Raw genomic sequence first — 15706 nt, 5'->3', positions numbered from 1 at the left:
AGTCAGCAGCTTATTGCATTGCTGAGGAGCCCGGCCAGCACTCGGGAACCAGCCTGGGCACCCTGAAGGATCCCCAGTGTCTCCCATGGTGCTCAATACACCCACTACAGACCATTGCCTACCAAACTCGCCTGTAGATCAGTAGCACAAGTGTCGTGTGCTTTAGTGACCCATGGTGTTCACCGTTGCCCATCAGTATTTTGCACTTGCAAGATTTTTTTGCGGTCAAATGTGGTGCCAGGGCAACTTGAGCGATGCAGGCATGTGCGCATGGAGGTGTTCAGAGCATGGAGAACAAGCCAAAGAGCTGTTTTAATAAGCCTTTCATTCAGAAGATGAATAAAATGGGCCTTCAGTACTGCTAGGTTTGATTTTCGTCAAATGATGCACAGAAAGCAGAAAGCCTCGTTTGCCCACATTTCACGATCTGAAGGCATGACAGCATTAAAACTGGGGGTTAATTTGCCGTTAAAAGAAAAAACACAAAGATCCCTCCGTCTGGTGCTTTTTCTGTCACTTCCCCCTGCACTTTCTGTTCCTTCCATGAAGCAACTTCTTTATGAAACAGCCCCAGCAGCCTGCCCTGCACCATCCCCTGAGGCACAGGGGGTCCCCACCGCCCTTGCTTGGTTCTGGGTCTCAGCAGAGCCCCCGCAAAGCCCCCGGGGAGCCACGCTGCGCCCCAGCCCTCTCCTGCTGCTGCTGCGGCTGCCGGCGGCCAGGCACTGCCAGAGTGAATCAGCAGGCAGCACTGCTGCCGACGGGGCTGCCAACGGCCCATCCTTCAGAGACAGATACAGACGCTGCCGTCGCTCAGCAGCCCCGGCCCGAGCCCTATTCCCTTGCAATTCCTTGACCTACATACCCGCTTGGACTTGGCTCGCTTGCTTTTTTCCCCTCCGCTGTTTCAGCTCAGTGCAAATCAAATCCTCCCTCCTCAGCTGGGTTACGCCGCTAAGGGGTGAACGTTCTCATAGGCATCCCTGGTGGGCCCAGCTGCAAGTGCTTGCTGGCAACCCAAACCCTAGCATCAGAAGCCCCTAAGCCTCACACCCCCACCAGCGCAGCCCCAGTCACCCGCAAACTGGCATTGTCACCTTCGGCCTGCCCTTCCCCTGTCCCTAACACAGCGACGGGCGAATCCTCCAGGCCAACACGACTGAAGGCTGGAGGAAATATGGCCCTGGGAGAGAGCGCGGAAGGGAGCGTGCTGCTGATTTACCAGCCTGCACTCGCACAACGCTGCTCTCTGGAGAACCCGGGGGCTGCCAGAGGCACAGCAGAGATGGCAGAATGCCGTCTGACCGGGACGTGAGATGCAAGGAGCAAGAAATTTTAATTTTAAGCATTTTCTCATCATGCCCTTCCCCTAGATCCACATGGCATTGCATTTAAAACACAGGCAGCATTGGATTTAAAAGCCAGGTAGCACTGGATTTAAAAGAGCAAAGGAAGGATTAGCTCTTGCCCATTGCTCCTTTCACATTTTTCTGAAAAAAGATCCAGAATTTCCCCTTTGACCTGGCTGTTGAGGGAAGCAATCATTCAGATTTCCACTGCAAAACCATCCGATCACAAAAAGCTCTATTAACATCCAAAACTTCCTTAAAGTGCAAACCCAGAGAGCAAGTCTCGTCTGCCTGCGACAATTTTAGCATCAGAGATCACCTTGGTATTGTAAATAGCCAACATCTGGCATCAGACGCACAGTAAATGAGCTGAAAGTGAGCCCCCTGGGCAGACATTTTATATCTATTAATAAGAAAAGGAAAACAATTATCTGCCTTGCTCCTGCCACCAAACGTTAGGAGCCCATTAAGGGTGGCGAGGCGAGCCCTGCGCAGGCAGGGCACAAGGACGAACCTGAAGCATCGCCGCAGCAGAACCAAGCCAAACCCCAAAGCTGGTATTTAAGGGAAGTCGAAATAGTTGGATATCCCCTGTCACCATAAGGTCCTTTCTGTCCCAGCGCCCGAGGTGCCATCTCTGCTGCCATCCCTTACGGAGCGGGGGCTGAAAGAGGCTGAGGATGGGGAGAGCACCCGCGGGGGCATCACCTGCCCCAGGTTGGAGCCAGGCAGCATCTCCAGGGATGGAGGCAGATTCCAGCTGAGATGTTTATATAAACATGTTATCAAAACCACAGCTGAAAAACAATCTGGGTGCAGTGCTGGGGAGGGGGGGAAGGAGAAAGCCAAAAAAGCCCTTGGCCTTGTCTGCTCCTGCAGCTGATTCACATGACTTCATGCACATGGGGCTGCTTGGGCGAGACACGGCAGTGCTCCAGAGCCCAGCCTGTGAGATTGGGATCAGAAAGAGCCTCACAAGCTGGACCCAGGCTCCTGGCTGAGCACATGGGGAGAGGAAAAGCGGGAGGTAAATGCCTGGGAACGCAGAGCGAGCCCGTCCCGTGAGCTCAGGAGGCACCCAAGCATGGGACCGGACGTGCATCCGACAGCCCCCTGCCCAGCCCCAGCACTGTTTTAAAGCAGAGATGAGCTGGCAGTAACTCCCTGCCTGCGCTTCAGAGCCTGCCGCCCGCTCTGATCCCGGTCCCACCGTGCCGGAGGCCACACCAACCCATGCCACTGCTGCCGAGGCCACGTGCAGGGCCAAGGCTGGCTTTGAGGGTCCTGTGTGTCCCATGTTAGCCAGCCTCGCTCAGGAGTCAACCCTGGACAAACGTCACCATTCCCAGGAAATACCTCCTCTTGCTCCACAATTAGAATGAATATTTTTCCTTTTTTTTTTTTACCTACGTGCCCCATCCTACTGCTTCTGAAATTCCCAAACCTCCCCCAGGCATTAGGCTCCCTGGCATGGAAAATGAGCCGTTTGCACCCTTGACTAGTTGACATTAAGGAAAGATGCAGGTTTCAAAAGCATCCTCACCCTCTCTCCAGTGGAGTTGGTGGCAGCTGGAAGAGCTCCACTTGCCTAGAAGTGAACTCCTCCACTCCATTTTCTTCCTCAAATGTTTTACTATTAGGTGTAAGAGCTGGCAAAAGGCACAGATGGCACGGCACATTGAAGAACCAATGAATCAGCCACTGCGGCATTTTGGGGGGAGGTTATTTTTTGGCTGAGCCAGCAGCAGAGTGGGGTAAGTGGCCATGGGGAGGTGAAAAAATAGTGGAAAGCAGCATTGTGCAATTAATTTAAAAAAAAAACCCAACAACTAAAAATAGACCAGCTATATCCTAGATGATTAGAAACAGCCCCGAGTGCAAACACAGGCTGCCTGGAGTTCTCCCCTTGGAAATACTGTGCCCCTGGGAGCCGGGCAATTTGTATCTCAGCATCAATTCCTGAGCTGGGCTGCCTCGCTGGGGGTCTGCACGCCTGGGGACGAGGTGCGGGTAAGAGGGTGAGCACGGAGAGAAGGGCTTGTGCTGATGGGGAAAATGAGCTGAGCAGCCCCCAGGACGGCTCAGCTGCCTCCCCGAAGGGCTCCGACACTGGCAATGCCCCTGTACGCTATGGCAGCAGCGCAGGTGACACCAGCACATCCCAGAACCACGTGCTGCAACACGCACAAGCATGACGGCACCGTATGGGGTGAGCTGGAGGAAGAACATGGCCTTGGGCTGATGACCAACAGCATCTGCCAGCCCACGAAGGCTGGGCTCCTCGCTCGGACTCAGCGCTGCTTAGGCTTGTGTTTACACCCCACTGCCTTCCATAAGGCAAACTGGCAATAAAAAATGGGGACTGATTCTGTGGTGCTCAGAGGGCCTCCAACCATCACATCTCACGCTGTGTTAAAGACCCGGATCAGGTCTGTCTGCCAGCATCTCTGCATAGACGGAAATGGAGAGCGAGCCCAGAACTGTGTTCCAGGTGAAAACATGGACATTTCTTCCAAGGGGAGGAAAAAGAGACAGTTCATCTGATTCCTCTCTCCCACCCTCATCCTCCACCAAGCCTGGCCCGGAGTGGGGTACCCGATGGGCTCCCCCTGCCCGCCATTCCTCCCAGTGACTCACCTCACTGCCCAGCGCTCCTCCACCTCCCTCTTCCCAACCACTGCTCCTGTCAAGGCGCATTAGAGGCAAACACACTCACCCATTCCTCGGGATCTCCCTTCGGGACAGAGCCTGGCTCAGCTTCTCCGGCAGGGCTGGCTCTGCCTGAGTGAAACAGCTACTGTCCCCTTTGAGCTCCAGGCAGGGGCACTGGGAAGCTGTTCCCGGAGTGACAGACATAAGGATGACTCATTTCCCATGTTTATTCCCCCTCTTCCCATTCAACAACCCTCGCACTTCTTTTCTCTTTCACTCTGCTTTCAGGCTCTGGAACATTTCGCCTGCTTGCTCTGCATGAGGGCTGGGTTTCAGTGTACTGCAGTTTCCCCAAGGGCTGCACGCTGACGGCTGCAGGGCTTGCAGCATCCTCAGCACCGAGCAGCTACCCAGGACCTGACCTCCTCGATGCTGCCTGGTACCAAGGGGCTGATCAGCCCATGGGTCTGATAGAGACCCTAGGCAGGTCCCCGGAAATACCCCCCACCCCCCCGCCACGCCTGCTCCAGCCACAGACAAATGGGTCCCAGCCTGGTGCTGACTGTCCTTTATCTGAAGGGACACTGCAGACTTGCAAGCCTGCCCTGCAGTGAACAGTGTACCTCTGCTATAGAGTCAGCAGGCGAGGAAGGGAAGGGGGGCAGGGGAGCCAGGAGAGCTGGGCATCACTTGCTGTTCGGAGATGCCTGAGCTCATCAGCTGTGAAGGGATGAAGGGTGAGGATGGCACCCACTAAAGGACCAGGGACTTCAACTGCTGTATCTGGGCAGGACAACAAGAGGCAGATTAGCAGCCTGATGCAATGAAGAGGAATATTTAATGCCAGGCTGGACCTCTGTCTAGATGCTGGATGCAGGCAGTGGGCATCTGTGTTGTTCCCTCTGCCTGGCACCCACCACGGGTCAGTCATGTTGGGTTACTTGATGTTTAAAGATTTCCACCTCACTGGGCAGATGTGCTGCAAACTTGCTGAGATCTCAGTGGGCACTGGCGGGGCTGGGAGGGGAGCAGGAGATGGGCTGGACCTCCTCCGTGTGCCAGGTTTTACCAGGAAGGGATGGTTCACGCAGGGTGCCTGCTCCCAAGCTGCTCTCCCCTTCCCTGCCGAAACATCATCTGCCCTGCCTAGCTCAGAAAATCCCCAGCCTCACGGTGGGAAAATGAAAGGGGAAAAAATAGACACATCTGGCCCCAAACCATCTCTAGGGCTCTCGGCTTAGCAAGCTCTGCTGCATACGGACTGATCCATCTGCCGCGCGACTCCCCGGCCTCTGCGGGGTCTGGGCTGCCGAGCCCTGAGGCTTGACACGATGCGCTTGCCCGGGCTGCCTGGGCATTTAATCTACTCGGTGACCTTTACCAGCAACGGGCTGTACTATCTGGATTTTCACCACACGGACTCCAAAGAAAAGCATGACAATACCTGAAGCACCTCCGCATTGTTCAAGCAGGGCCAGCGGGGTCCAGAGGGGCCTGGTGAAGGCATTTCTCACTCTCTTTCCTTCCTAACCCACCATTTTCCTGCCAGTCTGGTCTTGCTGGGAAGCTGCTGGGGTGGGACCATAGAGTCCTGGCCATATATATGTATTTACAAATTTTATTGCGTTTATATATGTTATATATATTATACAAATTCATGATTTTATATGTGTATTTTCAAATAATATCCTTACAAATAAATAAATAAATATATGGCTCAGGATAAAGTCACAGCTCTGCAGAGGACTATGCCTCAGAATATCATGGCTTGGTTCCCGGTCAGACCAAAGCTAGATCAGTGTTCAGGGACAAGGCTGGAGAGAGCAGGAACGGCCTCCTTGGTGCCCTTCAGGAGCAGAGAAGTGACCCTGGGCTCCCCTCCTTCCCTCCCCCTGGGGCAAGCCACCCATCCTCAGCCTGCCGCGCTGCTCTGATGATACGCCCGCACCCTGCGGCACTGCTTTACTCAATGGCGATAAATGCTTAGTGACAGCACCAAAGAGCCAGCCCGCCTCTCAGAAGCGGGATGCAGAGCCGGCTGGTGATGGATGAGGACTGGGACCTGTGTCACTGAGACAGCAGGCACAGAGAAGACCAGGGCTTTCTCTTCTCCTCATCTGAATACCTATTTCAGAAAGCCATGACCAAAGCAGAACCAGCTAATGGCTGGTATTTCAAAACGAGCCCAAAAATGTATTTTATGTGCAAGGGTTATCCAAGCAGATACATTCCGACAGCAAAGGCACATGGCTGGGCTGCAGATAACTAAACAAGGTGGCGATTTGGCTCTAAACACATTAGGTGGACTTCACCGGAGCGACCACTTTGGGTAGATGACCCTATTCCATCCCCATCGCAGAAAGAAGGTGCCTGCACCTGGAAAGACCGTCAGTCTAACGCGATCCATCTGTCCAGCTTAATAAATAGAAGGTGAAGAAATGACTTGAGCACTATCCAAAATATCGAAAGGCAGAAGAGATGCTGGCTAAAGGAGTTATTCAGCTGAAGAGACAAGGGTATGCAGGCGCGATGAAGGGATGGGAAGAGTCAAACTAAAAGCAAGGCGCTTGCGAGAGTCCCCACCACTGCAGTAATATGGAAATGGTTCTGACAAGTTCACCCTCGCTTGTAATTGTACATCAGATTGAGTGTTTGGGTTTTTTCCCTTAACAAATTGAACAGAAATAAATTAAGGGATGTGCTACAGCCTGTATTTTGCCGTGGGTTAGATCAATGATCCAAATGTTCTTTGCTGGCTTTGCAGTCAATGAATCACTAAATTTGGATCCACATCCTCACCAGATGGATCAGAACCAGAAACTGAGGTGCTGCTTCCCCCGGGGTTTAATGGAGTTTCTGCCTGGTTCTGAAGCAGATCTGGGAATTTTAGTGAAAGTTTTGTATCTGTTTTCCCCCTGAAAGCCCAATTGCAAGGTTCAAATGATTTTCTAAGCACCTCAGTTTTCATGAAATCCTTGTGATTGCAGAGAAAATCTTGAAGGGTCCTAAAAGTTCCAACAGCAGCAGACAAATAAAAGGAACTCTAAAACTGGGGGGTTTCCCCAGTTATGATTTTCTTGATCTGGCCGGGGGAGTGCAGACTTTCTTCCTGACTCTTCAACAGCCAGGGCTGGCAATGCTGAGATAGTCTTCCTGAAAGCACATTCTGGCAGAGGGATTTTTACAGTGGGCACAGATACCTGATTTCTTCCATCTTTTCAGTAACAGGCTGTGAGCTTGCTTCTCTGGCTGTTGGCATTTGCCGGAAAAGATTACGACGAGGAGAATCAATAAATTCCATCACAGATGACAAACACAGAGGGAAAACATTGCTTGGGGTTGCTAATCAACATCTGCAGTTGGGATGGATGGAGCATCCCGGGGTCAGACCCCCTCACCCTAAATGCTCCCGCGTGTGTTGGCAAAGCTCCTGCCAAAAGCTCCTCAGGCGCAAGTGCCCCCCCTCCATCTGCAGCGGTGCTTCTGCCAGGCTCCTGGTCCCATTTCAGCAGTCTCCTGTCTCCTCGCCTTGAAAGCCTGATTGCAAATCCTAAACAAGTGCTCTATGATGGGCTGGCTCCCTGCCCAGAGACTGCATCAGAAATTCTGCTTGATGTATCAAACTCTCAGCAAGCCGGGGGCGGGAGGGAGGAGAGCCAGGGGAGGTAAGGAAGGGGTACCACAGACAACCCCGACTTCCCTGCTTCCCTCTTCCCAGGAGACCAGGGCAGCACCAGGAGGTTCCCTTCCCTTTGACCTGTCCCTACCCGGTCATTTATGCCACATCCTGATGGATTTGATCCACAGGAAAACAGCAGCGAGAGGGACTGAGGATGCCAGATGCAGCAGTAGTGCCATACCCTTCCTATTTACTCATGAGACCCCATGGGATCTATCTAGGTCCACCAGCCCATGCTCCCCAGCCAGACTCCTTCCTCCATCAGCAATGCAGGTATTACGGCAGGAGCTACTCAGATGTTTGGAGTTCCTGACTGCAATCTTAAATATCAAACCAAGGCCACGCTCGCAGCAGAGATCTGCTCTGACAGGAGGGGCTCAGGACGCCTTGTTCAGTCCCACCAGTCAGTGTTGCCTACTGGGAGCTCTTTGGAGGCTACCAGATCTACCAAGCTGTCAAGTCACGTTGTGAACTAGTCCTTCACACAATTTAACTATTTTCTTTCTTGGCAGGCGGAGAAGAGGGATGGCAGTAGTGTGTCTAGGCACGGAAGCAAGACTTCAAAAGGCCCCTGAGTTGTCCCCAGGCACCACGTTTGAGCTCAGGAGACCTGGGGATCCAGGTAGTGGTGCAGGGCTGAGCCCTCCCAGCGACCACTCAAAGTTTCAACGCGACCCGGAAGTGGCTTTGCATTTGGCCTCCTCACACGGCAACAGAAAAGCAAGAAAACCTTTCTTGTTTTTAAGCCGAAGGTGGCATTAGCTCTTTATAAGGATCTCAAATATTTTGGAGTCAAAGAGGTCAGTTTTCAGGCTCCAAAACTGTCAAAGGCTCTCAGGTCAAGAGACATCTGGAAACTGTGCCAGCTGATGTTAGTCACCTACTATTTCATTCTCGTGCCCTTTTAAATGGAGCTTCTTTTCTCAGTGAGAGGTTGACCCAGCACTCCGAGGAGTCCCTGGAAGAACTGCTGACGTCGCTGGGCTCTGCATCACGCCGATGCTATTCTGGCTTCTTCCCCGCGATGGCCTCCCTTCATTAGATGTCACAGCACGAGGACAGTCCCTTTCAAAGGCAGAGGGGAGAAAAGGCAGCTACCACTGTGCTTTTCAAGCCAGTTCGGCGCAATCTTCGCCCTCTCCGAAGGATGAACTTGTGAAAAAAAAAAAACCAAAAGAACCTGGGACCATGACACAGAGCCCGTATCGCATCACAGTCGGCCCCTGAAGACAGGACGTCCCTTTCCTGAGGTGCCTCTGAAATAAAATGTCCCTACGCCCCCCCAGAAGACTCCCTGAGAGGCAAAGGCCTAAATCCAATGTTTTTGATTTCTCTCACCAATCAAAGGTGGGAGCTGCAATCGTTGTTTTTCTGGGGAGGGTGAAACACTAGGGCTGATCACAGCCAGATGAGACAGTAACTAGTCACAAGGAAAGATACCATAACTGAGCCCCATGCCAAAGGCAGAAGAGAGAAGAGCAAGGTCCGCAGGTAGAGCAGCCAGGGTGGGTTGAGGCCAGGATCTAAGGCAAGTCATGCCTAAAGCTCAGCCCGGGCCATCAGTCCACATGGGTGGGATGGGCCCTGCTCAACTCAGAAGACAACTCCTTTAACACGTCTCAACTTCCAGAAAAAAGGACACTGACCACTGCGCATGAAAGGACTTAGCAAGAGAGCCAGAGAGATCCCAGCCCATCTGCACAGCCTCTGGGTCAATTAGGGCATGGAAATGGGGACAGCAGCAAGAAGGTCCTCGTGGGAAGGAAGATGTGAGATCAAAGCACAGCAGGGAAGGACTCCATCACGCGGCAGCTGAGATGTGGAGCCAGGGTCTGCTCAGGAAGGTGGTGAGGGGATGGAAATCTTTTTTTCCTCAAGGATATCCTCAGGAATTGATCCAGATACCAAAGATTAAAATCTTTGTGTTCTGCCCACCTATCAAACCACCAAGGCAGATGACCACGGATTAAAAGACATCGCTGCTGGTATCCACCTGCACATCATAGACACTTCCTTGGTCTGATTGGACAACCCTGCCCCATGCAGGACTGGGGACCTGCCCCTACTCCATGGGTGTCACCAGCTACGAGGATTACCCCATCCCTCTTAGACAACTTTTCGCTACATCCATCACCCATGGTAGCCAGGACCGAGACGTCCAGTAAGTGCAGCATTCACCCTAAAGGTCAATCCCTGCTTCCTGACCACATCGGTGGCTGGGAGCAGTCAGAGGAGGAGTCCCGGTGCCGCTGCCCCTTGTGACCAGGGCTGGGCTTTCCCGGCGGGGAGAGAGGTTTGCCACTCACCTAGCAGCAGGTTCATGAGGACCTCTTGGCCTGCCAGCGTGCTGCTCTTCACCAGGCAGATGAGCGTACCCGCAATCCAGGGGATGCCGTGCCCCGTTATCCCCAGGAGGTTAATCATGGAGCGGGCACCACCCCAGGAGGAGGCTCTGTTGGCACACACTCCCAGCCTCTTGGACATGCAGATGTCAATGGCCAGCAGGGAGCTGAAGGCGATTCCCTTGAAGGAGGGGTTGAGCTGCATGCAGTCCTCTTCAGGCAGCTGCTGCGACTGCCTCCGCTCCTTGGGGTTGCTGTGCTGGGCACCGGCTGCCCCGGCCTGGCCGCTCTGCTTTCTGCCGGAGCTCCTGCTCTCCTGGTTCCCTTTCAAGGGCTGATTGAGGGAGAGGAACTCAGCCCTGTTGAGGACATTGTTCCTGTCTCTTGCCCTGGACCGTGGCTGGGATGCTGGCATTGCAGTCTCTTCCTAACGCAACCTGCTTTGCAAATACCGTGAAGGAGAGAAATCCCTCTTCTCCCTGCAGAAAGCTTCCCCCACTCCCACCCTCACAAGTCGTGAATTTGGGAAGCTACAAAGGTTCCCCTCTGTTGCAGTTGCCCCCAGCACAGACTGCAGCTGTTAAATATAGAGTAAGGAATGCACATGGCTGTTTACTTCATGGGCCTAGCAAGCTTGGAAGGAAAATTAATGCCAGGCTTGGCAGCCCCTGCAGTGCCAGGAAAAAAGGTTAAACAGCCAATAGATTGGAAGAAGAGGAGGGAAAAGTGTTGTGCCAAAGGTTGCTTCTGGCCTGGTCTATTTAAATCTTCCAATTGCTTATTCCCCTGGGCTGCAAGGGAAACTGGGAAATGTAGTTTTTTGCTCTACAAGTCACATTTTCAGAATCCGAGAGTCAGCGCCGGAGGAGATCAGGGCATCCCCCCCTCCCCACGGCAGCTGGTATCACTCCTGAGGTGGGCTCTGCCACCTGACTTTGCAAGCTCCAAGGCTAGGCATTGCTCGGGAGCTTCCCCCCAAGGGACTCTCCCCAGGTATCTTCTCAATTTGCCTGTTCTGCAACGTCTCACCCCTCCTAGGGCACCCTAAACACCCCCTTCCTCTCCCTGGTACAGATACCTTTCAAACATCACCAGCGCCGTCTTCTCTCTCTGCTCACGGTGTGCCCCTGCAGCGACTTCCATCACCCACCTCGTCCTCGGACCCAAGGAGAAGCATCACCTGCCTCTTGATTAAAAGAGACACGGTGCTGCTAACGAATTCCCATCCCCCTGCCCACAGCGCTGAGCATGACCTCAATACTGTACGTGTTTCTGCCGTGTCACCCAGCGTCGCAGAACCCATGCTGAAAGCGGGTGACAGGCAGCACCCGCATCCCGGAGCTGCGGATGTGAGCACAGCACAGGTACCGGCCCCAGGGGAGCGGGCGTTGCGGGACGGGGAGGAGGAAGGCTCATGCCAGGCCCTGGGGAACCCTCCTGCAGAGGACAGGGAAGATCTGCCATCCCTCCCGCCACGGCGCGTTGTGCTCCATCGCTTCGTCCCTGCACGGCTGCCGTCATCCTCCCTGCTCCCCACTGCAGCTGGGGTGCACCTCTCTGGGACATCTCCCACCCGCCCATCACCAGTACTGGTGAGCCCCCACGAGAACATCCCGTCTGCGCACACAGCTCCATTTCACGGGTCTGAACGATCTCGCTACAGTCCCTGAACCGCAGCTGTGTGGATCTAAGCCTCAGGCACCACTGGGAGAGCCTGTCCATGGCTGTTCCTCCTGCCCGAAGGACAGCAGCCCGCTGCAGCAGCCACCTGCGCCAGATCTGCCCTGGCTGCCACCGCCAAGCTCCCTTCCCTGGGCAAGGGGCTGTCACGGCTCCACACCCCCCACACGCTCAAGAAACAGGATTATTCCTATGCAAATAGGCTGGAAATTCCCCGTGGGCAGAGAAGTGGAGAAGATGAGTATTGCACCGAGGAGCAGAACAGGCACGTCTCTTGGTGCCAGTGACAATTCTACACAAATGTCCAGTGACAGAGGTCAGTATTTGTACAGGCACCCCGGCCCAGATATCTTTAAAAGTCTCATCTAAAATGCACTGGAGGGCTTAGGTGCTAAATGAAAGGTGGTTCTTGGCTTTCTAAGGTAATAAGAAAAATTTTGCACTTCCTTCAGAATTTTATCTGTAGATCTCAAAATCCTCTAGACGAACTATGTGCATCCAGGCTGTGCCCAACTCAGACAGACTGGCCAGAGGCGAGGGCAGTGCTTGGCCACGCAAGCGCCAGAGGTCCTGAGGAGCCCTCGCCCCAGGCTTTGCTCATATTTCCCCCCCTCCATGATGAATCAAAGGAAAATAATACACGCCAATTTATTTCTGAATCACCCCCTCCAGGAATTCATCCCTACTCTGCAGTGATGACCCTAGCTAGGGGGAGAGCTCGCCCGCTCCTCGGGCATCCTCATCCAGCCCCCACACCACGGCCCCGTTCAGCTCGGGTACCATTTGGGGCTGCGGCAGCCCGGGAGCGTGCACAGACGCTGCCACATCACCGACACCCCCCAGCTCGCCCGACCGTCAGCTGCGCAGCGGCATTCCCACGCTATCAGGGAAGCCAGCGCCCCATCCCTACTTGCCTGCCCTCATCCCGCTGCCTGGCTCCGAGCCATGTGGAAAATCTCATCCCACCTGACATCAGCCGGCCAGATAACTGTTGTCACTGCTTTGACTTGGCTATGGCTGTCACCTCCCCACTGGCTGGCCTCCCTGTTTCTCCAGCTCCGTGCAGGGCTGCTGCTGTGTGGGGCTCCTTGCAAACGCCTGCGAGCAGAGGGCGAAAGCACCGGTGGCCAGGAGCCTGCAGAAATAGGGAGCCACGTCTCTCCCTCCTGTCCCACCCTGTGCCGGGGATGCCGAGCTGTTGCGGAGCGTGTTCCTCAGGAGCTGTCACTGGGGAAAAAAAATACCTTGAAAGCCCTGGGAGTTATTTTAATCTCTTATGCTGACACTGATATGGGGGAATTTCTCTGCCTTACACACAGAGCTGCCCCAGCCTCCATGGGGGAATCCAGCCTCGCACCCCAGCATGAGTCCCCGGCGGGAAGGGGACGAAGGAGGAAGGGCAGTGGGGGACAGAGGCAGGGCTAGCAAACCCCTGTCAAAATGCAGCGGGAAAGGAAAGCAATTTGCTCTCTCCTGCAGCCAGGCAGGCTGTCACCAACAGAGAAACCAAATTCAGGGGCGAAATGTCCCGGATCCCTGCACCAGGACCATACTGAGCCCTGTCTCACTGCATGCACGGAGGAAGGGACGCAGTGAGCTTAGAGGAGATGCGGTCTGCTCACAAACCAGCCACAAAACCAGGGGTTTATAAATATCCCCGCTAAACCTGTAGACAGGCTGCCTGCTGCAGCAGGGCTATTCCAGGCCTGACACCCGATCCACACGGGTCATCGAGCGCCTCAGAGAACACCCAGACACACAAATCCGGACGGACAAATCTGGCACGCTCCACGCATCGTGTCCGCTCGGCCCCGGCTGTGCTCCCCCCTGCCTGCCCACCCCTGCCTGCCTGCAGTGCTGCAGCCCCCGGGGTTGGGGGCTGCTGGCCACCATTCCCCACATAGCCATGGCCATGCACGGCGTCAGCTGCTGGCACAGCCACGCTGGAGATGTGGGTGTGACAGGAGGGACAGCAACATCCCCTTCTGCCACAAGTCACTGGCAGCTTTGCTCCATCCCAGCCTCCGGCAGCAGCTGGCCAAGAAGCAGCGCTCACAGCCAAAGTGCTTGCAAGCAAACCTGCAGCATTCCCGGAGGGTGGGATTCCTCTACAGGTGAAAAATACTTGGTCAAAATAAAATATAATATTCTGCAGCATTTACAGCACACGTGGCAGTGCCAGTCAGGCCCATTAGCACGGCGCAGCGTAGCGTCTGGTGGGCTGGTTTTATTTGCCGCTGCTCAGGCGGTGAAGAGGAGACCCTGGCTTTCAGTAAACCTGGAAACTGTGCTGGAAGGACATGGAGGCACAGCATGGGCCGTGATGCCTGGGGGAGCAATAGCAGGAACGGAGTGTGCCCGTGCTACGAAGAGACACGGTCAAGTGCATCAAATAAGCAGCAGAAGGAGACGCAACTCACAGCATTACCAGACGCACCTCACTCTTACTTATCACAGCTTGGCCTCACATCTCCAACAATTCCATCAGTGAGCACCACGCTCTCGGGCACAGGAACTGTTCTGCGCAGCTTAGCGCAGCCACTCTGGGGTGGAGTGTGCTAATGCCTTAATCATTCACAGCAGCACGACGGAGGCAGGCACGACCAAAACCCAAGGAAAACTCCAGCTGAAGATGAAAAGCTGATTTAATTAGAATGAGATAATGCAATTTCATAGTTGACCAGAACACCAGAGACAGCCAAGCTGAAGCAAGACCTGGCTAAAGCCTCAGTGAGACTGGAGTTGCAGAATATGCAGTTTCACTGGATTCATAATGCTCCGGAGAAACTGTGACAAGCTTGTTTGAAAAGTGTGAAAGAGTCTTGGAAATGTCAAAGGATTTCAGCACCTTCTGGAGGCTGCCGAAGCAACTGGATATTTCATTCAGAGATGCTCATTTCATTCTTTCTTGTACTACGTGGTAGTAAGTTGCTTGCTCGCAAACTTGAGCGCGTTCTCAGGTTTTATATCTGTTGCAGGGCTACTGACTATGATTGCACCCTTCACAGAGATTAGGAAGTTTAAAATCAATACTTAGCCAATGCTTTGAGAAACACACAGAAGAAAAACATCTCAATATCCCATGTTTTTTCCACTCCTTGCCAAGGGGGTAGAAAGGAGCAAATCTGCCTCCCCTGGCATTCCCTTGCTGGGATCACCCAGCAGCTCCGGTCTCTCCTACCCGCCGGAGGGCAGACAGCAAGCACGCGGTGTTGAGGAACGCCAGGCACTGCGTGAGCTAATCGAGCCTCTGTGGGTGCAGGATGGGAAGGACTAAAGAGACATTTACTTAGCTCTGCACTGCTGTACCATACCGCAAGTGGCACCGGCAAAGCAATTTTTACCTCTCAAGTTCCCCCAGTTTCCTATTTAGAAGCAAGTCACGGAGGACACGCACACCCAGAGCCCTGCGTAACGCCCGACGTACAGCAGCTATCACCGAAAAGCCGGGCACAGGCACCTCACCTGGAGCTCAGCTCCTGAAACCCCGATCCTCAGCTGGCCGACGGTCAGCAGGACCAGCCGGCAGCGTTCCTCCTAAAACCATCTGTAACAGCAGTTTACAGCTTCCCCATTGCTGCCTCAGACACTTCTCTATTCCAGCTGCTCCTTAGACCCTCTGCTGCTATGGAGAGCTTGGCGTTTCTGGTTGCCTGAATCACAGCCCAGCTAGCCCAGGGCCACAGGCTTTGCAGCTAAGGAGACCGTCCCTTTACCGAATCTACCAACCAAGCTCCAGCTGGGAGAAGAAAATCTTAATCTGAAAACCCAAGAGAAAATACACTGCAGTTAAATTATAAAAAAAAAAAAAAAGAAAAAAGAAAAAAAAAGAAAGACGACGTTTCTAAAAAAAACTACGTTACCCACAATTCACGGCCATGTGGGAGGAAATGCTGGTTTTGCAAAGGAGGTTTAGCTTCTACAGCTGCAGTTTAAAAGCGAAATAGAGGGGGAGGGATGGGACTGGGCGAAGGAGGGAGGACGGGGCGGCAGGGAGAGGCGGG

The 15706-nt window shown here is 53.9% G+C and overlaps 1 protein-coding gene across 2 annotated transcripts in view; it reads right to left on the bottom strand.

The window, feature by feature from the left end:
- PLPP7 (phospholipid phosphatase 7 (inactive)) overlaps positions 1-11429 on the bottom strand; it is a 14269-nt gene extending 2840 nt beyond the window's left edge. The window contains exons 1-2 of one of the 2 annotated variants that reach the window (XM_009642794.2): positions 11101-11429; positions 9987-10462 (exon numbers count right to left, since the gene is read on the bottom strand). In XM_009642794.2, coding sequence (XP_009641089.1) covers positions 9987-10437 — 451 coding nt within the window. In that variant the 5' untranslated portion in view covers positions 10438-10462; positions 11101-11429. The remainder of the gene's footprint in view (positions 1-9986; positions 10463-11100) is intronic. The other variant, XM_035898231.1, reaches the window with a different exon arrangement.
- Positions 11430-15706: the final 4277 nt, after the last annotated feature.

This window comes from Egretta garzetta, unplaced genomic scaffold, assembly GCF_000687185.1.
Source record: "Egretta garzetta isolate BGI_Z169 unplaced genomic scaffold, ASM68718v1 scaffold497, whole genome shotgun sequence".
Lineage (NCBI taxonomy): Eukaryota > Metazoa > Chordata > Aves > Pelecaniformes > Ardeidae > Egretta > Egretta garzetta.
This window is presented reverse-complemented; position numbering and strand designations above follow the sequence as displayed.